The sequence below is a fragment of the Trichoderma aggressivum genome (assembly GCF_033847375.1).
Source record: "Trichoderma aggressivum f. europaeum strain CBS 100526 chromosome Unknown scaffold_029, whole genome shotgun sequence".
NCBI lineage: Eukaryota > Fungi > Ascomycota > Sordariomycetes > Hypocreales > Hypocreaceae > Trichoderma > Trichoderma aggressivum.
This window is the reverse complement of record NW_026946395.1, coordinates 189,202-215,058: the sequence shown is the minus strand read 5'-3', so window position 1 is coordinate 215,058 and position 25,857 is coordinate 189,202. Positions and strand designations below refer to the sequence as shown.

Sequence of the window (25,857 nt, the reverse complement as noted above, 5' to 3'; positions counted from 1 at the left end):
ATATGACCGTTGGAATTCACTTTCAAGCCTCAGTGATATAGGCTTAGTGTCTTGACCTAGACTTTTACAATTGCCACTGAAACTGAATGTAACTGTACCCAACTCAGGGGTCGCTCTATCGAACAGGGCATCAGTGGCGAGCGACTGACACCACACAAAATCTCATCTAATTTCTCTACGAGTCATATTTCTTGCACAGAATTAACTTAGATCAGGAATGTACTGCGGAACGTCTGATTTAACGGGATTGTTCGCCACCGTGCGGTTCATCTGGGTTGTTCAGGTCGTTCACGGGCTTCGAGTCATATCGGCTACTTTATTAGCCGAGTGAAAACACTGAATGTGTAGCTGTAAAAAGAACATTCTTTGGCTGATATCTAGATGCGTTGATGTGTGCTTGGAAGTGAGACGAAAATAGAATTGCGAGGTCTCAATGGCGCGTTGTTCTGGAGGCTTGGCGTGATTATGGTGATCATGGGTCATTTAAGCCCATGCAAATCTGAACGCCCAATTACCCAATAATATCTCGCCACCAAATTTGTAGTAGAATCTCACTATGTTTTTAATTGAAATCTTCTCATTTCATTAATTCGGAGCGTGAATGATACAGTATGCGAAGCTGCGGTGGGCCTGCTAGCTACCTACGCACTTGAAACTGGAGAAGTTGTGTAAGGCCATATCTCTGCGCCCGTTCAACCAAGAAGAGATACTTTTATTCAATACATAATCTATCCCAAGCAAGAAAGACTGACTTGGACGTTAGATACCTCCCTTCGGCAATCTAGCCTCGAGACCTTGAGGCAGTTGAAATTGAATCTGACCGTCAAATGTTTGAGAGTACTCCAGTACCTCATTATTTCTATACAAAGGGCATGCTTTAACGTTACATAAAATTCAAACGATTGTAGAACTGTAAAGCTACCTTCTTGACTTTATTAAAGAGAGCTAATTAATATAATCAAAGGAGACCCAGAGCCTTGGCGGCATGCTGGACGTGATCGCCGGCGAATGTGGAGATGAAAAAGTAAGAATGATCATAGCCCTGTAACCATTAGCATCATTTCGAGTCTACCGTTTCACAATAGGTCTTACTTCTCGGTAATTGACTTGGAGGTCGCTCGCACCAATCTCTTCTGCGACTTTCGCAAAGTTTTCAGGGAGCAGTTGGCCCTGTTTATAGATGTTATCTTCAGTGCCCTACATAATTACAATTAATTTGCTTAACACTTTTATGATAATGCCATCATCGATTGATACTTACAACGTCAATGAGTGCATTTAGAGGTCAAAGCGCCATGACCGCCCATGGAGTGGCCGGCAATGGAGACTCGCGACGAGTCGAGCTCCTTAAAGGCACCAAACAGCAGGTCTGGTAGCTCCTTGGTGAGATAAGACTCCATCTTGTAATTTTTGTTCCATGGTTTAGTAGTAGCATCGATGTAGAAGCTCGCTGCACTACCAAAGTCCCACGATTCGTGCTCGCCGGGGAGATCAAGCCCGCGGGGAGAGGTATCAGGGTAGAGGAGGGCGAGGCCGAGGGAAGAGGCGTGGGAGTGGAGGAAGCCCTTTTCAGTGACGTTATCGGGTGAGCAGGTCAGGCCAGAGAGGTAGATGAGAAGGGGAGCGGACTTGGAAGTAGCAGCGGAGGGAGGGAGGTAAAGCGTTAGATTCATAGGGGGGCCATATACGAATTGAAATTACCTATATATACATGTAGTTAGAGGTGTAATAGCTATGTATCTTTCTGTCAATTAATAGTCACACCCAATAGATTATACTATTACTAATTACCAGTGATCTCCGTCTTATCCAACTAATCTGTGAAATATACATGGCGCGTTGCAATTTTTTCTCTGTTATAATTACGTCTAAACGAAATTGCCAAATTTACGTGCTCTCAAACTTACATGTAGCTATGCCCTGAAGGCTTATAAAGATTGCAATTGGAGCAATTACCGTACCGGAGCCAGAGTAAACGAGTGATCCCCGTTCATTAACCATTTTTAGTTACTATCATACTGCCACGGATATATCCTTTACGTCCGGCGGCGCAAGTTGCATGTTTCGGCTGTTCGGGGTTCTTAGTAATCATGCGAATTCCGGAAGCCGAATCAACAAGGGGTCATGTACCAGCGGAAGAGTTTCCGAGAAGTGCACAACGGAATAGATCCCCGAGAAGTTCATAACCTCGGAAGAGTTTCCGAAACATTTCCTCGTAAGCCATGTTTCTTGGCGTTAGTCGGGTAAAAGAACATGCGTGATGTCGAGAAATTGTTCTTCGATGGAGTAGAGTAAGATTATCCAAGAGATGCAATTGACTGAAGAAACTAGATTCATGGCAATGATTGCACAGCCTGCTCGGCATTTGGAGTCACTAGCTGACAGCTTCTAACGCGAACTAAGACTAGCCTTGGTCTATTATAGCACGTCTGATATCCACTGACGAATCGGCTGTGAAAAAAGGTTTCACTGGATGTCACAATTTACTACACGGTACAGTGTAGTGAACTGACATGAGCTGAACGTTATGGCACAATGTATTGCATTGTCCGAATACACGGAGATTAGACTTTGGCCTGTTAGCAAGTCATGAGGGAGGGAGCGGTTAATCTTTTTATCGATTGTTTGAAGTCCTCGGGAGCACATCATTCGGGAGACTCATCCCATCGTAGGAAGTTTGGCTTATAAAGAGATCTGTGTAGCCGGTGAAGAGCTTAAAGTCTTGCGAAACACATCCATCATACCAAGTAACTTACTTACAATCATACAATCCCCTCTTCATTATACATTTGCCAACCAGTAACAGTAGTTTACTTCTACAACTTCACTACAATGGCATTTTCACTCCATCCCGTTATTGACAACGGAATCACCAAGGGTGCCGCCGACTTCACTGGGGGTACTCTTTACTGCCACTGTCCCTCGGACAAAGTGACCGTCACCCTGAAAAGCAATGTTCTTCATAACCATGCTTGCGGCTGCTCTAAATGCTGGAAGCCAAAGGGAGCACTCTTCGCTATTATTGGCGTTGTACCTCGTGACTCTGTATTGGTGACTGCCAACGGATCCAAGCTCCATGTTTTGGATCCAGAGGCGACAATCCAACGCAATGCCTGTAAGGACTGCGGCGTTCACCTGTTTGGTCGGATCGAGAAAGACCACGCTTTCAAAGGCTTGGACTTTGTGCACGTGGAGCTGTCCGATGTGAAGGGTTGGCAGGAGCCACAATTCGCGGCATTTGTGTCTTCGATCATCGAGCAAGGATTTGATTCCAAGGATATTGATCAAGTGCGTGGAAAGTTCAAGTCTCTCGGACTGGAGACCTATGATGTGCTTTCCCCCGCGCTTATGGATCTGCTGGCGGCTTTCACAGCAAAGCAAGCAGGTCTACTCTAAATGCCTGCTCCTGATTTACAATTAAGAGAGAGATGGGGATATTTAACGGAGCAAGCTTGGATTTAGATCTCTAAGTAGTAATCGAGATATTGCTACACCTCGTTGAATAGCAGTGCATCATATGATATGTTGTACCCACTATAGATAGAAATGCAGGGTGAAAAGATATTTATTGAATGCTGTGATCCTCCGAGAAAGTTGAAGTAGCTTAGCACCTATTGGTACGCTCTGACTGGTAAATTCCTATGTCACGTATGCAGATGTCTTTGTTGTTGTCCCCCAGACACGTCACCAGGTGCCCAGAAGATACGATTTTGCTACACGGGCGACGAGGACAACTCATGGGGACTAGTATCTACCCAGTAGTTACAGCAATTCAGCCGCGCCCGCTAGCTTCATAGACGGCTTCAAAGAATAAGAGCATTTCCCGGATATGTCCGGTAAGAAAAGGATGGCAGGGTGAACGCCACTCACACTTGGTGGAGGCGGCCCGGCCACATGGGTTTAGTTTCAGCAGCTGTCCGCTAAAGCAACCGCCATCGTAACAAATGAGGAGAATTTAGGGCGATCTGCAGGTGTAGTATTATTGGCGGAGAGACTGCATGAGTCGTTTGTGGTAATTGGCTGTCAAGGGCGTTTGACTATCATCGACAAGGGTTTGTTCAAAGCTGGGGGTGTTCAGGTGCGCCGTCCCCAAAGAAATTCCGGGATTGTTGAAAGTTTCTTGCAATTGACATATTATTGGCTCTGGCTACGTGGCGAATTCCGATCGCTAGCTACCCAGATGGGGTAGCCGATTGATTAGGACAAACTTTGAGTAAGTGGTTCTGCAGCTGAGAGCCGAGATATAGTTGTCATCATGAAATCACATTGCGTTGTCATATCTGGGTGATAATGCTGATAATTCCCACGATGAGATCATACTAAAGTGCTATCCGATAGGATGCAAGCTATAATGCGGCATCATCTGTAGCCGACCATCTTGAGCTGAAGCTAAAGTGCGAAGACAACATGGCTTGAAATGAAATCTTATAAGTACGCTCTTCTCGATACAACAATACTCACCATCTTTTCTTTTTTCATCAATCATCAAACAACTTACATATTAACAGAGATTAAGTTTTAACTGTTTTCATTTTCATAATGACTCCAATTCCACCTTCCATTACGACTGGCATTAGCAACTATGAGGAGACCGGCCATGGAGACCCTGTTCACAAGATGAAAGCGCTGACTTGGCAAGCGCCAAACCAGGTGAAGCTTTGTAAGGAATTTAGTTGTCTTATGCTCGTGAGTAATTATTGACTTAGTGGTAGTGGAAACGGCCAGGCCAACCATCGTGGACGATGACGACGTGATAGTCAAAATCACGGGAAGCACCATCTGTGGTAGCGATCTCCATCTTCTTCATTGTACGCAGTTCTTCATTCTTCAAGAGAATCCATATTAACTCCCCTCTGTAGCCGCTATCCCGGAACTTCATAAAAATGACATCTTGGGCCATGAGTTCTGCGGCGTTGTTGAGAAAGTCGGACCAGGATCCAAGAAGCGCAAAGTGGGCGAGCGAGTGGTGGCTTCTTTCCAGATTGGATGTGGAGAGTGCTTCTATTGCCAAAAGAAACTGTCTTCTCTTTGTGAGCGGACCAACGGCAGTCTTAGTGAACATGCTCTCTATGGTCGTCGGACTGCAGGTATATTTGATCGCTCTCACTATATTGCCTTTGCATTGCCAAGCTCTCATTGCTGATGTATTCAGGCATGTTTGGGTATTCTCATTTTACCGGAGGATTTGCCGGTGGCCAAGCTGAATTCGTCCGTGTTCCCTACGGCGACGTCAATCTTCTGCCTCTCCCAGATAATGTTCCCGATGAGGTGGGCCTTTACCTGTCGGATGTGCTGTGCACTTCTTGGAATGCCGTGGTTGACACGGGCGTCCAGCCAGGAGACACAGTTGCCGTGTGGGGTGGTGGTCCTGTTGGGCAAATGGCCATAGAATTTGCCGTTGTTAACGGGGCCAAGAGAGTGATACTGATCGACGGAGGCCAAGGGCGTTGGCGATTGGAATATGTGAAGACCAAAGTTCCACAGCTTGAAACTATTGACTATACGGCTCTACCAAAGGGGGAAACCGTCGTCTCTCTTCTGAAGAAGATGTGTGACGGACGTGGTCCTGATATAGCAATCGAGTGCGCCGCTGGTGAATACTCCAAAACCCTGAGCCATAGCCTCCAAAGAGCAGTGGGATTGGAAAACGACACACCCGAGCTGGTGAATGAGATGATTGAGTCAGTCCGGGGCTTTGGAAGCTGTGGTGTGACTGGCATTTACACAGGTTATGTTCGTCAAGACTTCCCTCCCTCGTACATAACAATGTTGCTAACCTCTCCAGTGTAACGGATTCAACATTGGGTCGTTGATGGAAACCGGTATACGCCTTATTGGAAATGGACAGGCTCCTGTGCACAAGTATTGGGAACATCTTTTGGTGCTCATTCAGCAGGGAAAAATTAGGCCCTTGAATATGGTCTCTCATCGATTTAGGCTTGAGGATATGGTTAAAGTATACGACTTGTTTAACCATCGTGCGGATGGCATGCAGAAGATCTTTGTACAGACTGAGTACTCATCGCCTCCTGCACCTGGCACTCCTGCTTTGGCCGTACTTTGATGTCGTACGAAAGATGTCATTAATATAATTTTAGTTAGTAGTTATTGGGAAACAATCATTTATGCGGACTTCTTTCTACCCGACAGTCAACTCTTACGGTTTAAGTGAAGTCTTTTGTCATGTTTATAAATGCTTGAAGTCTAAATTCCCAACTGACCTAGATCAAGAGAAATATTTTTATGCTACGTAAAATTGCCATCCTGTTCAACACGTTGAATACTCGTGACTTCATATACCAAACTCATGATTAGTATCTTGCAGCAACAACTTGGCGATGAAAGAGAACAGCCAACTACAGTGGATTAGATTGAGATACAGACGCCAAACGTTCAATTGCAGCTGAAGAGAAGAGATAATGAGATTAGAGGCATCGCCGATCTATCCTGTTGATATCATGGCCAAAAGCATGCTGATCTTGCCGCTGACTTGCGTGGCACATTCCTGTCGATGCTACGATTCAGGCGACAACCTTTGAGCCACTGGGGAGGAAAGGTTGCTATGCTAAATGGTCCATCACTACTATGCGTATAACTAATATGGCAATGGTATAGCCGCTACCAAGTTTTTTTTCGCTTGGAACATTTAACCTTGAGTACTCGCGGGTGACTACATCATACTTCTCAGATCCGAAACAGTGATTTCATAATGATAAATGCATATATCATGGATTGATAGGGTATAGCTGGAGTTATAGCATTTGTAATTATCGTTGCCACTTTATGGATTAAATATGATGAATAGTCTTCCCTCTGTTAGAGGACTTGATATATAAGAGGTCCCGCATCCATCATTATTTTGTGTTTGTTGCACCACACCAAGAGGCGCAATATCACTCGCAGTGCAAAACAATCATGGCCAATTATCCAATTTCGTCCACGAGGGTTATCACAACTCATGACCCAGAAAGCGGCAAAGCTGTATTCGAACAGAATGTGGATAGTAGCGTTCCATTCGAAAAATTTCCAGTTCCGACGGGAAGGCCTCCCACCTCAGACTATGCTCTTGCATATTCGACCACCACATTCCCGGTTCAGGGTCTTTCGCCGAGCACCAATCAAGATGTCGAGCAATATAAATCCAGCCTGCAGAATTTGTCGCCTTTAAATCCAGATGGTGGCACAGCGTGCACTATAGTTGAAATGCCATATGGGAACGATATTGCCATGAATCGGACCTTTAGTCTGGATTATGGCGTGGTTATTGATGGAACTACTGAGTTAGTACTTGACTCCGGAGAGAAGAAGACTCTCCGCAAGGGTGACGTTTTTATTCAACGAGGAATTGCTCATGCATGGAGCAATCTCACTAAACGAGACGATAATAATGGTACATTGCGCATCTTCTTTGTGTTTCAGCCGATTGACAAGATTAACGTTAAAGGCGGTGAATTGGATCAAGATTTGACTCTAGGTATAAAATAAGATTCTATGGTAAGGATTATTGTGTTGGAATTCATCAGCTTGAAGTAGTAGCACTAGTACCAGACTTTATAGTACAAGATTCTCTTACAAACCCAAGTTGGAGGAAGAAGAATGTATCTGTCACAATCCATCATACAATAATGCCAGCAGGGTAAAATTTTAAGCCAATAATCATTGTGGTAATTACTGTGACGGAACCAGCGATTTATAAAGAGTGTACTGATATGAGAGACCAACCCATAACAAGACTATAGAAGAAGTAGGGCCAATACAATAACGTATTAACGTCGTCCTATATCGTTTCGAACCAGCGGGTGTTAGTCCAATCTTTATGTGCGATTGGGTTTTTAGGATGAGATAGACACTGCTAGCTTAACAAATTAACTGGTAATCACATATATAATGATGCAAGATAACCTGTTATTATTCGGGGTTGTAGAACATCTCCAGTATTGCCTCGACAATCACATTTGAGCGAACAATCGAATGGCGGAGCGATGCTGTAGCCTTTATATACGCAGAAGTTGTCCAATTCTTGGTAATCGGGCATGGTATCACGGGTATATGAACGGAATTGGCAGTATTGCTCCGTATATGTCATTAATAAGTCCTTGGATCATCTTGGTCTGGCGGTGCTTTGGTGGGTCTCACTGGTCGGTCATTTTGGTCGGCCAATTTGGTCGGCCAACTGTGGTCGGTCATCACAGTCGGCAAGAATTGTATGTCATCCGGTCAGCTTGTACGCAACGATATTGTCAAGATATAGCTATTGCGACTGCAGAATTTGATCCTCGTGAAGAAATGGGGAATTTGTCAGCGGAGTGGTAATAGCTACGGCCATTTTGGAGATTCAACAAGCGCTTCTATACAAACATCATGGGAGATTACAGAATGGTGGCTATACTCCAAGACTATGATGTTAAGGGGAAAGAAAAATATAAAGGTGATCAATTGTCCGGGAAACTAGATGAAGTGTAACAAAAATTAGATCTTCATTATAATCTATCAATCGCATTATAGTAATCATGGCTGGTGACCTTGTTCTAGTGAGTATCTTCCCTACAAAAATCCTCTACCACATCTATCCATGAATGTCATACATAATATTGTTTCACGCAGCAGAAAATATTAATTTGCCTATGACAGCTTACCGGAGCCACGGGCTTCATTGGCTTTCGCACTCTGGTTCTTCTCTTGGAAGCAGGTTACAAAGTCCGTGCCGCAGTTCGAAATGTGGCGGGTTTCGAAAAGATCAAGGCTCTCAAATCTGCTGCTCCGTATGCGTCGCAGTTGGAACATATTGTTGTCCCGGATATCACAGCAACAGGCGCCTATGATGAAGCAGTCAAGGGTGTCAAATATATCGTACACGTGGCATCGCCCTTTTCTTCTCCCGACCTTGTCCAAAGTGATTACGAGTCGAGCTTTATACAGCCGGCTGTTAAAGGCACTGTTGGCATGCTAGACTCGGCAATCACTGCTGAGAGCGTCAAAAGAGTTGTCATCACTGGATCCATTCTCTCAATTACAGGCATCGCCGTATTTGGTCCCGATGTCATCGTGGATGGTATGCAATCTCAGCTACTTTTATTACAAGACGTCGCTAACGAATGTGTCCTTAACCTTAGAAAATCACCGCACTGCTGTCACCGCTGGACCTTTCCCTTCCTGGATAGCAGCATATGCCGCTTCTAAAGCTCTGGCCCTAGAAGCAACAAAGGAGTGGATGAAAGAACACAAGCCCCCTTTCGATCTAATTACGATTGAACCAGTCTTTGTGCTTGGCCGAGACGAAACGGCCAGAGATGTTGATTCGCTACTTAGAGGCCCCAATGCTACTCTGATCGGCCCTATGACAGGCAAACCGCAACCCATACCGCTTCCATGCAACCCGGTTCATGTTGACGATGTTGCTCTGATGCATGTCCGCTCTCTCGACCCTAGTGTGCCTGGTAACGAAGATTACCTATCTTGTGCTCACTCTCTTCAAAGGGTCAAATGGGATGAATCATTTGATATCGTCAAGAAGCACTATCCCAAAGAATGCACTGAGGGAATCTTCAAGGTCGATACGGCAGTGCGGCCAAAGACTTTGGATAAGATAGTTGATAGCACCAAGGCTGAGAAGGCATTCGGCATCACCTTTAAGTCTTTTGAAGAGCAGATACTGAGCGTCACTGGGCAGTACTTGGAGCTACTTGGTCAGAAATAAGAGGAATAGATCGGTATGATCTATATTCATCTAGAGCTCTCCGTTGGTGATGCGGCTTGCCAATGAGATCAAGTTTGTCCGGTTTTCTTGGATATCATCTTATAGAATAGCTTTAAATATACAGTGCTTCATTATACTGGTCGTAGATGATAAGATTATAATAGTAGATTATGCTAATGGTCTTTCAACGGTCCCGGGGTCTCGTTTGGTATCTACGCTCAGTGTAATATGAGTGGGATTGAAGCCCATTCCTCATCACTAAAAGGTAGTTCATGGCGTATGAAATCTCAGATATCTGAATATTTTGCTGAAGAAGCTGTCTTGCTAGATTTTCCTCCCTCTGCTAGCACGTTTCATCTTCTAGATTAGATCCGTAGCAATGTTTATAAGCATCCCCATCTTATCCACACCAGCGTCCCAAGTCTCTAGTCTCCGCTTGTAAAATGGTTCGTTTGACCGTCTTTTTGCTTCTATAAGCTCTGCAAAAGTGGTCATCGGGTAACAGGCGTCTTGTAGTGCTCTTTCAGTTTCCCATTCCTGGCGACTACGAGCTTCCCAAAGAGACTTATTCGAGACCAAAGGCAGCATATGCAAAGGATAGACACGCATGAAAGACTTGCTAACTGTAGGGGAAATGATGCGGCTCATGAAGAACCAGACACATATAATTCTAGCGCATGTTAACATCTGCAGATGGGGAGATGGTAATACTGGCTTACCGTCGTCGGGTCTCCGCAAATGTCCATTCTTCCCAAGTCGCATCCGGGATGGTTTCTCCAAAATATGTGAAACATTCGCCATTGAGAAGAGTACGGATTCGAGTACACAAGATCTATCGAAATGAGTAAAGACGGAATTAGGACCTCTATGTCATTTTACGTACGTGAAATGTCTCGATTAGCTTCGGCGCCCAAGTCAAGGCGATTGCATCTTGATCAGTAATCGCCATGATGATAAATTGCATGATTGCTTGCAAAGAGTGCTGAAGGCTGTACATTGAAGCAATTTCGGTCTTCACAATGTTAATAAATCCTGTAGCTAATGAAGAGTCAACTGCGAATGCATACCTCGCCTTGAAATCGTTGCAGCTCGACCCCGATCATTCTCCAGAGGAAGGGCCTGGTTTCTGGTGTCCGAGTCGCGTAGATTTGTGCGATGCTCATGCAATTTGCAAGGGTTTCTGGTAACTCCGACATATGCCAATGAGCGTGTATGAAGGGGGGGAAGGTCTGCCGGCGCATCATCATCTGCGGGAAAGCATAAATGGCGTGCGTGAGTTGATCAACCGCAAAATTTGAACAGAGAATTCCCGGGTGCACATTTCCCAATGCCAACGAACTGCTCGAGTCCAACACATCATTGTGTGCAGTGAAATGGACGGGCTCGGCTGCTGGCCGCCATGTTGTTGAATTCGGAGCGGATGAGGCCAATCGCGAGCCGCTTGTAGAGCTCGTAGCGTGTACGTCAACATCTTCAATGGTATCGATGGTGGAGTCTGATGAACTTCTAGATGTAGCAGTAGCAGCGATTTCCAATGTTTCAGTATCCCTTCGCAGCAAATGACTCGTAGATGGGTGCTGTTCCTCGATAATCGAAGCACCCACGGTCAACGGGCGCCGAGCAGGCCTGTCATAAGTGCAGTCTAAACCCTGAGAGTGGCATCGACTACATTGAGGCTTTGAAAGGCTGCATTTCGTTTTCGATGCATAACAGCGGAGGCATGCCTTTGGTCGAACCTTGCGCGTCGCACTAGCACGACGACAGTAAGAGACATGGCGGCTGAGTGAGTATTCTTCGACGGGTTATTAAGTAGGACGGTTCAAGTTGTCTGGCGTTACAACTACGTACCCTTTGTGAATGGCTTCTCGCAAATTGTGCAGAACTTGAGAAATGTAGAAGTTGTCTCGTCAACTACTCTTGGTATAGTTTTTTCCATTATCGAATATGTTGAAACTGGCTGATGAAGGGCTGATGTACTCTCGACGAAGCACTGATGGAAAACGAAAGAGATTTCGTCCGCAGCTTGCATTTAAAGTCCGAGCTCTTTGCACTAAAATCCGAAATCCGTAGGGGAGTTTCGATTTCCAATGCCTGCGCTGATGGTGTGGAGATGACCACCCAGGCACTAGTACCAGCAGCATTCTGACACTCCGCGGCTTTTCAGGACACCGATGACAAATACGACTTCGCACGAAACGGCTTCAGGGTGTAAAAGGAAAAGCAGCATCTGTCCATAGGCTGTATCGAGGTGACGAAGATAGCGAGCCCTAATATACAAGTCTATAGAGAACACTCAACCAATATCCGAATTGTGCTAAAGGTGACAATGAGGATCAATGCCATGCTTCCCCAGAGCCGTCATCACCATCTACTATCTGATCAGCTAGGATTTGGTACCGACCGGAGCTTAGAAAAAAGAATGGTGTGAAACTTAGTATGTGAAACGGCCGCCCTTTCCCATCTCCATATCCCACATCTGTGCAAGCGGCCTTCGTTCAGAGTAGTTAATGTGAGTATCGCTCTAGAGCAGATTCGCGTTTGCAATAACAGACCGCCACTTCTAAGAACGACTAACACACCTTTGCCTATTGGATCAATTAACTGCGCTCTTCGTATAAGAGTATCGAAAGTTTTATTATCTCGTGAGGCTCCACATTCTATCCGTGGCTAAAACGAAGTACTTCCAGTCTGATTAACGATAAATTGGCTGATAGCCTCTCTTGGACCACTCCCATTCAGGAGGGATTGGGAGACTTGACCAGCACATTCATCGATGGATGTAATAATGATAATAGGTAAGTACTATGGTATGTCCCCTGTTTCTCATACAGGTCTTCTTTCCTAGCTCTTACATAGATTCAAACGGCTTAGGATCCCACTAGCAGTTGCATATGTGCTATCCAGACAGGAACTTTTTACTTTTCATAGTTCACATATAAACAGCCGCCATAGTTTCAGCAGTTTAACTTATGGCTTTTGATTTTGTACAAACAGGCAGTTTTTCACTCTTCCAACGTACCTATCTAGGGCACTACCTAATAGTAGGCATTTATATTTTGTTTACAACTCCTGCTCCAGACCTTGCCTCCCAAAAGCCATTTCGCCAGTAAATATTTGTTGGATCCTCTATTATCCATTCTTCGGATTTTGCACAACTTGACTATATCTAGACGGTTTGACGCATGAAAAATCGCACTACGTTGCAGAAATGTGTATTATAGGTACCTATGAAGTGATTATTAAACTCAAAGTAAAATTTTACAATTTCAATAAGATACTATTTGAAACTAAAATAAGTCACAACCTCGACGTATTCTGGAAAGAGCTTCATTTCCCTTTCTCACGGCCCAACGCAGCGTCTTCTCGCCAATGCTGTCATCTAATTGACCCGGGATCAAACAAGATCTCAACTATCGCCTAATTGCTTTGCATCCCTTTTCTTTATATAGTCGATGCCAGTGGCGTCCGGTTAACATAATCTTTTGAATTAAATTTAACTCCTGCATCAAGCAACAGCTTAACAACGGTTTTGTGTCGGTTTGTTACAGCCCATCCCAGCGGCGTCTGGTTGAAACTATCTTTTGAACCAACTTTAGCTCCTGCATCAAGGAGCATCTTAACCACGTTTTCATATCCGTGTCCTGAAGCTAGTGACAGCGGTGTCCGGTTATTGTGATCTTTGAAATCAACTTCAGCTCCTGCATCCAGTAAAAGCTTAATCACGGTTTCGTGTAGCTTCGTTGAAGCTAACAACAGCGGCGTCTGGTTGTAACTATCTTTAGAATTAACTTTAGCTCCTGCATTAAGCAGCAGCTTAACCACGGGCTCATATCCATATCCTGAAGCCCATGATAGTGGAGTCCGGTTATTTTGATCTTTATAGTCGACTTCAGCTCCTGCGTTAAGTAGCAGCTTAACCATAGCCTTATACCCCCCTGACGAAGCGCGCAATAACGGCGTCTGGTTGTAAATATCTTTTGAATCAACTTTGGCTCTTGCATCAAGCAGGAGCTTAACCACGTTTTCATGTCCGTTCATTGTAGCCAATGACAGCGGGGTCTGATCTTTGGGATCTTTAAAATCCACTTCCGCTCCTGCAGTAAGCAGCAGCTTAACTATGGCGTTGTGCCCGTTCTGTGAAGCTAATAACAGCGGAGTCCAGCCAAAGTTATAACCCTTAATATTAGGGTTAGCTCCTGCACTGAGTAATAACTTAGCTACAACCTCGTGCCCGTCCTCTGAGGCTAATAATAGCGGCGTATTGCTATTATGATTTTGAGAATCAACTTCAGCTCCTGCATCAAGGAGTAGCTTAACCACGGCCTCGTAACCGTTCTTTGAAGCTAATGATAGCGATGTGTAGTTATGATGATCTCGAAAATTAACTTCAGCTCCTGCATCAAGCAGCAGCCTAGCCACGGCCTCGTGCCCGTTGTGTGAAGCGAATAATAGCGGCCAATTGCTATTACGTTTTTGAGAACCAACTTTAGCTTCTGCATTAAGCAATAGCTTAACCACGGCCTCGTAACCGTTCTTTGAAGCTAATGATAGCGGCTTCTGGTTATTATAAGGATTTCCATCATCAATTCCAGCTCCTGCATCAAGCAGTATCTTAACCACGGCCTCATGCCCTTTTTCTGAAGCCCATGATAGCGGCGTTTTGTTGTTATGATCTTGAGAATTAACTCCAGCTCCTGCAGTAAGCAGCAGCTTAACAACAGTTTCGTGTCCTTCTTTTGAAGCCCATGATAGCGGCGTTTGGCGACAGAGATTATCTTGAGAATCAACTTCAGCTCCTGCAGCAAGCAGCAACCTAACCACGGCCTCATTCCCGTTTTCCGAAGCCCATGATAGCGGCGTCCGGACATTGAACTTATTTCTGGAATCAACTTCAGCCCCTGTGTTAAGCAGCAGCTTAACCACAGTTTTGTGCCCTTCTCTTACAGCCCATGATAGCGGCGCCAGTCTATCAGAATTATCTCTAGCGTCAACTTCAGCTCCTGCATCAAGCAGCAGCTTAACTGCAGTTTCATATCCATTTCTTGAAGCCCATGATAGCGGCGCCTGCCCATCGAAAGTATCTTTAAAATCAATTTCGGCCCCTGCATCAAGCAGTAGCTTAATCAAGGGCTTATAACCGTGCATTATTGCCCATGATAATGGCGTCCAGCCATCTTTATCTTTTAAGTTAACCTCAGCTCCTGCATCAAGCAGTAACTTGGCTATAGCCTCATGCCTGTTCTCTACTGCCCATAGCAGCGGCGTCCGGCTCTTCTTATCTGCTAAATTAACTTCAGCTCCTGTATTTAGAAGCAGCTTAGCTGCAGTCTCATGACTGTTTCTTACAGCCCATAACAGCGGTGTCCAGCCAGATGTATCCTTTGAATTTACTTCAGCTCCTGCGTTAAGCAGCAGCTTGACCACAGCTTCATACTTGTGCTTGGCAGCCCATGACAGTAGCGTCCTGTGATATTTATTATCGGTTGAGTCAACTTTAGCCCCTGCATTGAGCAGCAGCTTAGCCATAGCCTCATGGCCGTTTTTTACAGCCCATAATAGCGGTATCCAGCCAGCTTTGTCTGTTGAGTCAACTTCAGCTCCTGCATCAAGCAGCAACTGAGCAATACCCTCGTGCCTATGCTCCACAGCCCATGAGAGAGGCGTCCGGCCATCTTCATCTTTTGAGTCAATATTCATGAAAGTTGGATCGTCATGTTCTAGGATGGCCTTCAATGCTCCCACAATGTGATACCTCGCTGCAATGTGTACAAGAGTGGTCTTTGCCGATGGACAATGCTCAGAATATCCGACTATATCCCTAAAGATACGCGTCCATAGGTTAAAAGTGACATTGGATGGCCATGCAAATAAACTTAGTAGAACTCCCTGAGGAATGCCCTTGGTATCGCTTTGTTGTGAGTGCAATACCCACGAGGTCGTGGCATAGTGCAGAAAGGGAAATTTCTCTTTCAGTTTGTCGCTCTCGTCACTTACTGAGTGACTAATTTCCTCCATCTTCAAGTAACAGATGCATGTTTTTGACAGCTCGAGCTGTGCCATTCCGATCAACTCAGTAGCCGATGCCGATATGTTGTCCAGAGCTACCAGGCCCTCGTTCATGAAGAAGTCTTTAACAGACTGGTGGATGAATTGGACAACCTGAGAGTCCAACCCCTCGGTATCCGACCCCTCAGTATCGTATCTCTGAATACTATATCCCCGAGTATCAGACCTCTGGGTAACTTCAGCAAGCCCTCGACTGAGCTTTATAACTTGCTGATTCATTCGCTCGCTATTTGGTATGTAATCCTCTGATTTTTGACACTCTTGTAATGACGAAAATTTGGCGTCTACGACCAGCGCCCATCGAAGCTCTTCCGTAGTCAAAGGCCTCGTTGCAAAGCAGACCCATTGTATCAGTCTCAAAGAAGGTGGCCCCATTCCATGTATAAGCGTTTTATATAGTTCATGAAGGTCTTCGGGGATAGTCCGGATGATCGCCTCGATCTTATTTGGTCCGAAACCCTCTAGCTCGAGATCCTGAACCTGTTTCACCACTAACCGCGCCCATAAGAAAATGCCAGAAGCACGGCCAATAATCAAATTCTGAATCACAGATGGTGTCGTCTGCTCGAAAAAAGATATTTTGAGTTCGGATTTCACGTAAATGGAAATGTCGCTATTGTTTTCCATTTCGAGCCATATCTCAAACATTTCCGGAGCATTCAGTATTGGATAATGACGACAACTGAAGCAAATATTAAATTGGATCCAAGCAGGACGTGGTGCTGATGTCTGAAGTAATCGTTTAAATCTCTGCACAAGCTGTTTTGCATCAGCTTCACCACATTCGTCAAGCGCATCAACAAACAACCAAATCGAGCGATCCGTTAAGATTCTCGGAAGAGATAATTCCAAGAAACCCCACAACTCTTTCACATGCCAATACCACTTTCCAGGAGGATCGCCCATATCTATACACTTCTGTTGGTAGGCACCTACAAGGTCTGAAAGAGCTTCTGGAGCCTTCTTAAGAATCTGATGAAGTATAGATTGCAAGAATCCGAGTGGAGTCTTTTGGAGAGCGCCACCACGGCCATGAAAGAAGAAAGAAATGACCAGAGCATTGCCACTTGCTCTGGATATATCATGATATTTGCTTATCGCGTATTTGAGCAGCGTAGACTTCCCAGCGCCTGGCTTTCCTTTAATCCATAGTAGACCTCCATGGGATGCGGCCCAACTTATATATGTATCGTGTTTGAGCAGCCACTCGCATGTCCCTTGGGCAGCATGTTCAATATCGTTGCCGCGATCATGCATCTGCCTAAAAGCTAGCGATTGAAGGCATTTCCGTTCTTCCTGGGACAAACTTGGCTGTGTCGGGCCTGGAAAATGCGGGTATTTCCGTTCTTCCTGAGCCATATTTGACTGTATAGGGCCTGGTAGATTTTAGTATCACCCCTTCATGATAAGATTGACCATGTGTATAGTGTAGTCACATACTCCTTCGCGCTGTAATCGCACGCTGAGCGAGGCTCCTTATTCGTCCGAGTACCCTGTTGTATTCGGGATCTTCCTGCGCGAACTTGACCATTTCTGAGTGTGTGCGATTGATGGCGCAAATATGTTCTGGTCTGTTCTCACAAGGCCGGCAGTGTGTGGCGGATGCTTTCGATACCAAGACGGCTGGTTCACCCGACATGGTCCATCTACCACTTTCATCCTAGCAGCATGTTAACGGAGTCCATTACAACTACTCAACGGAGTCATACCTGTAATGCGGTCGGGGAAAAGCGGGTTTCGTAGAATGAAACAATCTCAGTCTCGCCTTGGTCCCCCAGTGCATCTGAAAACTCACGCTGTTGGATGCTGAGGATCTGCGAATTGTTGGACCCTATGGATTCCAGCAAAAATCGATTTGGTCCATCCCCAACCATAGGGATGAGCGAATGAATGTCCATACCGTCGTGCGGTACTCCAAAAAAAGCAATACCGTAAACTGCACGCCTTAATTTTTGATCCACCTCATCCTTTGACTTAGAGAGTGATATAAGAAACTATTGCAGAATTAGAAGACAATCTGTGCGAGACTGATGTTGTAAATGGGCGTACCTGTTTGACGATCAATCCGCCTAGGCTATGAGCAATGAATACAATGGGTTTGAACGAGTCGTCAAATATAAGCGTTCGAAGATCTGAATGGAGGTTCGTCCCAAGGTCTTCCAAGTTTTGAAATCTATCGCTGTTCGGAAGACTTGACTCGTAGCCATACACCATAATGCGTGCAATTGGCTCGCCACTTTCATTGGTGATACTATGTGGGAGCGCGTCTCTTAGCCACATGTGCTCTCCATCCCGCTCTTTAAATGATCCAAATGCGTGTCCGCCAAGGCCAGAGATTGCGACAATGCTTGACACCGTCAATATAAATACTTACATAAAGATAGAGTGCAAGACTGATTACTTACTCAACGTTGTGATTTTGATGCGCAGGGGCGAAAAGACTGGTAATGCTGAGAAAGTCATGATCAAGCGTCAGATTCTGCAGCTGACCGAATTGACCGTAAGGTGCAGGCAGAGAGATCCTTAGTGGCAGTTGGAAGGTGTTTCTAAAAGAGACTGTGGCTGTCTGGGAGCGTCCGTGAAACTCCTTGGTCAAGGATTTTACCACTGGTCCAGCAGGGCTGTCTCTTTCGATCAGGAATGATTCAAGCTTGTCTCTGTCCCAGTCATTGGGCACGCCCCGTACGCGAAATGTCAGTTCTTTCTTTGACTGGGTCACCAGTGATCTCTCCAGCTGAGGTGTCTGTTCCCTTCTTGACGGATGTTGACTCTCAGTCGGCATATCTTTTGGCCACCGAAACCACCTTGAAACATTGTCCATTGCCAAGGGGATGGCTGTTACGGAATAAGTCCCGATCGCTGCGACCAACATGATGAGAAGAGAGTTTTCTCAATGTGAGCGGATTAAATAAACTGTTTGAACCATTTCAAGGCACTCTTTCTGCCTAGTTGCTCCACCAATGGGTGCAGGTTGGGCCCCAGAGTCGCGGTCTTGCTCCCTTTTAATGTAAGAGACATCCAAACGCACATGGGGCTACGAGCCAATCCAAAGTCAGAGCAGGACACACACTTGAATGCAAGAAACGGCGATGCAACCAACCAGTCCAAATGTTGATGGATACGTCGGCTGCCAAGGAACGAGGCTGCGAACCATGAAAATCTCGCAGTCTATTGAGCTCACTTTATTACCGTCTCCTCGCCACCTCTTACTGATAGTCAATGCCGGTTCTATCGATACCTTGACCAGACCGTCTTGTTTATACGAGCGCGTGATACTACATCCTTCAGGTTACGGATAAAAACTGGCGCCTAAAGCTAGGGCGCGCTTTGGATGATGGAACAGCCAGCGGTCGCCATCACTCACGGCCATCTTAAGTCGACCAGTTCTATGTATGTGTTGGGTGCACGAATATACCATATATCACACTGCCAGCTTACTCGAATGATTTTTATTTTTATTTCAGAGATCTGTGCGATGAACAAGCCTATCAACAAGCTACAACCGCTTACACACTGAACACAGGTCGACTCCGAATTGGAGAATCTGACATGCGGAGGTGTGGCAGCAGCGTCAACCAGAGCTACGCGGGCTGCCGGGGACATGTACCAAACAAAGAGGCTCAGCGAGGCCATTGTCGGTGATTGCCAAGTCGCTCATTACTGGGAATTAGGTTAATAAACAGATCTACTATTTTGCAATTAGCCTTCAATGGCATTACCTTTTAGTAGGCCCCAGGCATCTCTAAAAGAGACTCCGAGAGCATCTAAGAAACTTCCCCGTCAAGGTTTTTATGGTCGCTGCTGGGGAACAAAATTGGAATGCTGGGTCGTCACTTGATGAGTAAATTCCTTTCAGTTCATTTGCTTCACCTGACTGGGAATCAGCCGCAAGTTCAGAGCATCAGCATATGCTTCTAACATCTTCTGTGCTTGTTCACCTCAATATTGTACGAATTGATTCACTGTCGCACTTGATTTTAGGCTCTAGAAGCTTGAAGTGAGGCTATGCTATTAGAATATACGAGTAAATACTTCGTAACCACTTCTAATAAGCCATTCTAAGCCTTGGGATTACTCTTATTGATTACCTGGTCGTTCGATACCCTTTTTAGACTGCCAAGACTGGAGCCTAGTGCTTTAGCGTCAATACGTGCTATAAATACTGTTAGGGATCTGTAGGTAGATGTGAACTGCTCGTGGACTGACTATCGTCTCGGTGCCAGCTTTTGAAAATCACCTCGGGCAATTGCCATTTCACTACAATCAACAACATGGCACCTATCATGCTAACACCCGAACTCATTCAGCGCATTATATACTTTCTCATCCATGACTGGACTCGCTATGGACACCCTCTCTGCCAAGACGCCGGCGAGTATGCGGCCGTCAGTCCCCTTTGGCAGGATACAATTGAGCGCAGTACTTTCGCCACACTGTATCTTGATCTGGAGCGACTCTCAGAGGTCAACTCCGTCGTCACCTCTAGGCGCCGTAGGTATGTTCGCGAAATCTTGCTGGAGGTTGTGCTGCCATGGCCGGGACCGCGACAAAACCCTGAGAAGGACAAGGAGAAGCTGAGGAACAATCGCGCACTACAAGCCACATTTGAAGCTTTTCTGCAGTCGCTGAGCCAGTGGACTGTGGACGAGCTGCATCCTGGCCGCATTGGGCTCCGTATTTTTGCGCCTCTACCCGTCGAGAAGAGACTTGACTCTCCATCATGGGAAGGGGAGAGAGGACCCATGTGGAACCGCAGATATGCGGGATCAGTGTTGGAGCTGACGGACCCGGCTCGCATTGCGGAACATTCCCCTGTTGTGGCCATATCCGAAATCAATATGGATAGGCCAAGATTCGGGGATCGACACATCTCTATAGTGGCCATTTGCGCTTTGGTAGCAAAACTGCCCGCAGCAAAGCGAGTGTCCGTTGACTGGTGGAAATGGAGGCGATTTTCAGGAATGCGGAATGGTAACGTTGTCAAACTTCTCTACCTAGGTATAGAGTTGTAAACAACCGCTGACATACATGGCGATGTAGACCTTGCTGATGCTTTATCTCAAATCAATCATCCCATCGATAATTTTCACATCTGCGATGACACTTATGATGCCATGAGCCGGTCTCAATTGCCTCCAGATACTACGCTTTCAAGTGAAGGAGAAGATGGGCTTTCAAAAGCTTTCCACACCCTATCCCAACGCTCGCAGACGCTTCACATCGATGGCATCATAGTCAGCGACGAACTGTTCTTTCCAAGGACTCTCTCTGCGCACATGGCAGAACCGCGATGGGAGAGACTGGTCACTTTCCACTTGTGCTATCCTCCCGTCACTCCGTCGGGCGAATGGCTCTTCATTCCGGACCCAAATGCCTCGGACGACTCGGAGGACGAAACCCCGATGTTTAATGATTGGATCAGCATCACAGCGAGCCAGGAACCTACATCTCGGCGCTGTATTGCAACCCCGGCTATGCAGCAGTTTTACATGGCTGCAGGGCGCGCGGCTCTCCAGATGCCAGCGCTAGAGTGGATGACACTTGACGCGGGACTAGGAGGATACGACGAATATTGGCATAAATTCTGGTATCATGCAAAAAAATCAACGGCCAAAGCTCTGTGGACAAGCAGCTCCGGATTTATTCCTGATGATGATGTTTTGGAGTGCTGGCGAAAAGTACCGAGGAAGTATTTGAAGGGGGAGCTCGAGGTGGAGATCTCAAGTGACCCGAGGGTTGCATAGTTTAATCATTGGAATCAATTTGCAGCATGTCAGAATAAATGTAGAGAAATTATGTCTCTCTCTTATTAGAGTTCATAACTTCTAAGTAATTCTTCATTTTATATAGACGGTGACTTCTCTTCTCTTGATAATTATTCACATTCGGCTGTACAACTTGGAATCGTTATCTTTCTGAGTGCTCATGGGCAAGTCGATAGCCGGGTTTCGTGGGAAGAAGTTCACTGGCTTCAGTGTGACCTGAAGCTTCTCAACAGGCATGACGGGCCAATCCTAAAAGCAAAAATTAGAAAATTGTATGAGAAAATCAAACGTCAAGTGATTATATCATCTTACCTCCACGCGAGGGTTGTGAGTGGTGCCAAAAGTATGCCATACGACAACATCGCCATTGTCAATCTCTTCATCCCTGCCCTTGATCCACGTCAATATACCCTCATCTCCTGCAGATTGGTTTGTCCATTCTCCAGAAGCGTAAAGCTCGTCGTCATGGTACTTGGTAAACCACATGCTGTGCAGGGCAAATTCTGATCGTCGTGCGTGAAATGAGTTGGGGTTGGCAAGTATGAGCTACAGAAGTAATGTGATTAGATATCAGTCAAAGGCATTTCCTGCCACTGATGGCACATTAGATGGGAGCTTACCTGACTGCTGAAAGGAACTACAGCATATGCAACCGGCTTATCATTGACGGGGTTGCGGCTGGATGGATTGATAATCTTGAACACACGGTTTTTCAGAGGGTCTATATCAGCAAATCCTTCCTTTTGTATCACTTGTTGCTTTACATGGTATCCTATGCCTTGAGGGTTACCCTCGTTGATTGGAAGAGGAACCGTCTCTTCCACAACGACGGAATTCTCATGGCCATCGATGGCAGGGTCAATTCTGAGGTTGAAGAAGTGCTGGTGGTATGGCGCCATAGCGCCATCAGCCACGACAGTTCCATGGGCGCTAGATTTGACGCCTTGTTCTGTCGATAGTTGTCAGCATCAAGTCGAGGTGCTATATGATGGATCATCCACAAACCAATGGGCACCGTAGATACAATTCCGGTGGCGCGAACTTCGTAATGAATCGCACCAGCTGTATCAAAGATGAATGCAAGAATGTACTCGTAGTTTGACACCGTGATGATGCTTTGCAAAACGAGAGTGCGAGAGCGCACAAGCGCAGCCTTTTGGGTTCTAAAGTTGAGGTGCTTCCATAATAGTCCATCGTCGACTTCGTGGCAGCAGATGACATTCTTCATCACCCGAGGGTTGCCATTAATGTCAGTCAGATGAGCGTCAAAGTATTTGATCAGCCCCAGACAGTCGCAACCGAGTGCAAGATTATTCGCACAGACGCCAGCACCGTTGCTTCCGAGATCGAACGCAGCCTTTCTATGATAAGGCGCTCTAGGGTCGGCATATGGAACAAACATTCTACTCCTTGTTAATATGGCAATGGGGTGAGCACTGAGAGAAAGACTTACTCTGAAAGCGCAAGGCGATAAAAAGTATTGCGTCCATCGAGAGTAATGTTATGCAAAGTCATGCCTTCACGCTATTTGGGTTTGTTGTAAGACACTGGTATACTGGCCGGACATCGTGACATAAACTTACATAGTTGAATCCCACATGGAACTTCCAGCCCATCCATTCCACCACGTTACCCGTAATACGGAACGAAGGGCCGTCCGGCTGTACAACGCGCAGAGGTGTTGGGATTTTCTTCGGGCCGGATCTCAAATCTGGATGGTACTCGTTTTGGCGATCAAGAGACACTGTTCCCCACGGAGCAGCAGCTGCAGATTGCGCTTCGTTCTGCTTGATTTCGACTTCATGTTCGAAATCCTTCTTCGGCAGTCGAAAGAGCTTAACCACTTTCAGATTGACCATGTCAAAGTGACAGTAAAAGTCCAGTGGATAGGCGTAGTGGTTTGCATCAACCTCAGAAGCATTGCCCTTGAGATAGAAGTAGCACTTGAGAAAGCGAATATATTAGCCGACGTGTTTTTCTCCTCTCCATATGAGGTAACCCATCTTACAATAAGAGTTCTCTTCTCCACATCAAGCTTCTCGTCTGTGGCATAAGTCCACGGATCAATCATGACTTGGCTACCCGACGGCAGCGAAAGCTGGCGAATTTGTTCGACGATCAGCGGATCATTGAGACACGCCTTCTCGGCACGCATCATCTCTGCCGGGTCGGAGATTGCGTGTCTCTTCGCATCGAGCTTCTCATTGACTATCAACTTTGGCGATTTTCCCGAGACATCGACGTAGGCTCGGTAGAAATCCTTCGGGCCTCCGACATAGTAGTGTGCAAAGGTGATTCTGGCAGGAAAGGGCGTATCGGGACGGCCGAGACCGCGGCGCAGCGCTTCGAGATGTGGTTTCAGCTCCGACTTTCGTGGCTCGACGAGGGATATGACTCGAAACGCAAAGGCAGTACCGGGAGCGAACTGCGCCCGTAAAAGGAATGATGTCTGTAATTACTCCAAGTCAGTGATAGGTGCCCAGGGGTGGATGAACCGTTGGAGTCTCGGTTGGATTCACCTGTCGAATCTCTTCTGGTAAAATAGATCCTAGTGGGCGTTGTTCCGGCGCAGGTAGGCCGGAAGAGCCACCACGGTCATCACCGTTATGACAGCAGCTGGATTCAGATGTCATGTCGCGTACTTTTATGGATTGATAGATTGCTAGAGAGCTTGAGAAGCACTTGTATTTGGAACGGGAGTCGATAAGATGCTTTGGACAGACGTTATCGAAATGACGGAATCTGGGGAATTATATATGCATACCTGTAACTATGTGTTTCATCTTGATTATGAGACCTTTCTATCCCAGCATTCACATTAACGCAACTTTGATTATGTATATACATGTCTAGATTACCTTCGTACTCCAGCCGCCCGCAAGCTTCCCTCCTACATCTACAGGTACCCCACCTTTTGGGTGCCTAACCACTAAAAAACTCCCACCCGTTTGACTAGCTATTAGATAAAACGACTATAATTTTCTTATTCACAGTCCTATCTAAGGACTCCGGAGAGATAGAAATATCTATAAACCCTTTAGATAATTAAAATAGAATAAAACCCGTTGCCCCTGGACTAGCAATAGCCTTTTAACTATTAAAAAAGGTAACTCCCTTAGGCCTAAAGATAAAAGAGGTTATAGTCCTTCCCTTTACCCCTAAAAAAAAAAAACACTTTAGAAAAGCCCTTAGTGTAAATAAAATACCCTTACTTAGCTTTAATAAAATAAAACTAAGTATAATAATAATAATAACTATAGTATAAGTAGTTTTAAAAAGCCTTATTATTTTTATTTTTAATAATATAAAGAAAATTATTAACTTAAATAAAAAAAAAAATCTTTTATTAAAAATAAAATTATAAATTAAATTAATAAAATTAATATATAATAATAAGCTAAATAAAATATAATATTAAATATAGTTATAATTATTAACTTTTATTTAGTGTAATATATTTTTTAGTTTTCCTTAGTAATAGTAAAATAAGTTTACTTATACTTAAATACTATTTTTAAAAACTTTATTACTTTTTATATTAACCTTAAGGAAAGGCCTAAAAACCCTAAGAAATTAAGTAGTAAAAAAAAAGCTACTTAACTAATTAAAATAATATTAGTTAATATATTTTATAATAAGAAAAATAAATTAAAAACTACTAGGGCCTTTATTATAATAAAAGCCTTTATATTTATTAAAAAAATAGGCTAGAAGGACCCTAAAGTTATATAAATATAAATTATATTATAAAAATATATTTATAATAAAAACCCTTAGAAAAAAATTAATAACTTAAAGTATTTCTCTATAGGTAGTAAAAGGCTAGCCCTTATTATTAATAAAAAGAATATAAATAAAACTAATAAACCTAAGGAAAATTTTAATAATTATATTTTTATTTAAGTCCCTTTAGATTATATATAAAGAAAGTTATTAATTATTAAGGCTAAATAAGAATTAATTAGGATTTTAAAGCTTATAAATAAAGATATTACTTACTTTTAAAAGGTAAAAATTAAGATATTAAAAATAAAATTATTGTACTTTAACTAGTAGTAAAAAATAATAGTTTAAAAATTAAAAAAGTATATTTATAAAAGGTTTTTTTTATATATAGTATATTAAAAATATATATTAATATAAGCAGGACTTACCTTATAAATATACTAATCTTAGAGAAGGTATATACTAAGGCAAAGGCTAAAAGCCTTTTTATTTTTTATTATAAAACTAATTTTAAAAAATCCCTTAATATATATAATTATTTTATTTTTTTTAATAAAAATATTAAGCTTAGTTTTAAACTTTTTAATAACTTTTTCCTAGTGG

General features: G+C 44.5%; 9 protein-coding genes across 9 annotated transcripts; 5 read left to right on the top strand and 4 right to left on the bottom strand.

Annotated features, from left to right (window-relative positions):
* Positions 1 to 958: 958 nt before the first annotated feature.
* Positions 959 to 1,673, bottom strand: Triagg1_6981 (uncharacterized protein; the record flags this gene model as incomplete). Its single annotated transcript, XM_062901665.1, has 3 exons — positions 959 to 1,042; positions 1,093 to 1,197; positions 1,329 to 1,673. 3 exons carry the CDS (start codon positions 1,671 to 1,673, stop codon positions 959 to 961), a joined length of 534 nt encoding a protein of 177 aa, XP_062754053.1.
* A 1,159-nt stretch (positions 1,674 to 2,832) lies between these two features.
* On the top strand, positions 2,833 to 3,396 carry Triagg1_6980 (uncharacterized protein; the record flags this gene model as incomplete). Its single annotated transcript, XM_062901664.1, has 1 exon — positions 2,833 to 3,396. The coding sequence occupies one exon, from the start codon at positions 2,833 to 2,835 to the stop codon at positions 3,394 to 3,396; it is 564 nt and encodes a 187-aa protein (XP_062754052.1).
* Positions 3,397 to 4,539: 1,143 nt separating this feature from the next.
* On the top strand, positions 4,540 to 6,064 carry Triagg1_6979 (uncharacterized protein; the record flags this gene model as incomplete). Its single annotated transcript, XM_062901663.1, has 5 exons — positions 4,540 to 4,660; positions 4,713 to 4,808; positions 4,860 to 5,087; positions 5,153 to 5,733; positions 5,786 to 6,064. The coding sequence occupies 5 exons, from the start codon at positions 4,540 to 4,542 to the stop codon at positions 6,062 to 6,064; spliced, it is 1,305 nt and encodes a 434-aa protein (XP_062754051.1).
* Positions 6,065 to 6,915: 851 nt separating this feature from the next.
* On the top strand, positions 6,916 to 7,485 carry Triagg1_6978 (uncharacterized protein; the record flags this gene model as incomplete). Its single annotated transcript, XM_062901662.1, has 1 exon — positions 6,916 to 7,485. One exon carries the CDS (start codon positions 6,916 to 6,918, stop codon positions 7,483 to 7,485), a length of 570 nt encoding a protein of 189 aa, XP_062754050.1.
* Positions 7,486 to 8,510: 1,025 nt separating this feature from the next.
* Positions 8,511 to 9,697, top strand: Triagg1_6977 (uncharacterized protein; the record flags this gene model as incomplete). The annotated part of the gene is made up of 3 exons (XM_062901660.1): positions 8,511 to 8,531; positions 8,632 to 9,052; positions 9,114 to 9,697. The coding sequence occupies 3 exons, from the start codon at positions 8,511 to 8,513 to the stop codon at positions 9,695 to 9,697; spliced, it is 1,026 nt and encodes a 341-aa protein (XP_062754049.1).
* A 360-nt stretch (positions 9,698 to 10,057) lies between these two features.
* Positions 10,058 to 11,471, bottom strand: Triagg1_6976 (uncharacterized protein; the record flags this gene model as incomplete). Its single annotated transcript, XM_062901659.1, has 5 exons — positions 10,058 to 10,367; positions 10,417 to 10,529; positions 10,581 to 10,709; positions 10,765 to 11,323; positions 11,434 to 11,471. 5 exons carry the CDS (start codon positions 11,469 to 11,471, stop codon positions 10,058 to 10,060), a joined length of 1,149 nt encoding a protein of 382 aa, XP_062754048.1.
* Positions 11,472 to 13,138: 1,667 nt separating this feature from the next.
* On the bottom strand, positions 13,139 to 18,635 carry Triagg1_6975 (uncharacterized protein; the record flags this gene model as incomplete). The annotated part of the gene is made up of 5 exons (XM_062901658.1): positions 13,139 to 17,139; positions 17,204 to 17,423; positions 17,473 to 17,757; positions 17,813 to 18,110; positions 18,169 to 18,635. 5 exons carry the CDS (start codon positions 18,633 to 18,635, stop codon positions 13,139 to 13,141), a joined length of 5,271 nt encoding a protein of 1,756 aa, XP_062754047.1.
* A 1,399-nt stretch (positions 18,636 to 20,034) lies between these two features.
* On the top strand, positions 20,035 to 21,507 carry Triagg1_6974 (uncharacterized protein; the record flags this gene model as incomplete). The annotated part of the gene is made up of 2 exons (XM_062901657.1): positions 20,035 to 20,761; positions 20,804 to 21,507. The coding sequence occupies 2 exons, from the start codon at positions 20,035 to 20,037 to the stop codon at positions 21,505 to 21,507; spliced, it is 1,431 nt and encodes a 476-aa protein (XP_062754046.1).
* A 135-nt stretch (positions 21,508 to 21,642) lies between these two features.
* Positions 21,643 to 24,161, bottom strand: Triagg1_6973 (uncharacterized protein; the record flags this gene model as incomplete). The annotated part of the gene is made up of 8 exons (XM_062901656.1): positions 21,643 to 21,777; positions 21,841 to 22,074; positions 22,149 to 22,477; positions 22,534 to 22,931; positions 22,982 to 23,052; positions 23,112 to 23,471; positions 23,537 to 23,977; positions 24,024 to 24,161. 8 exons carry the CDS (start codon positions 24,159 to 24,161, stop codon positions 21,643 to 21,645), a joined length of 2,106 nt encoding a protein of 701 aa, XP_062754045.1.
* Between the last annotated feature and the right edge of the window lie 1,696 nt (positions 24,162 to 25,857).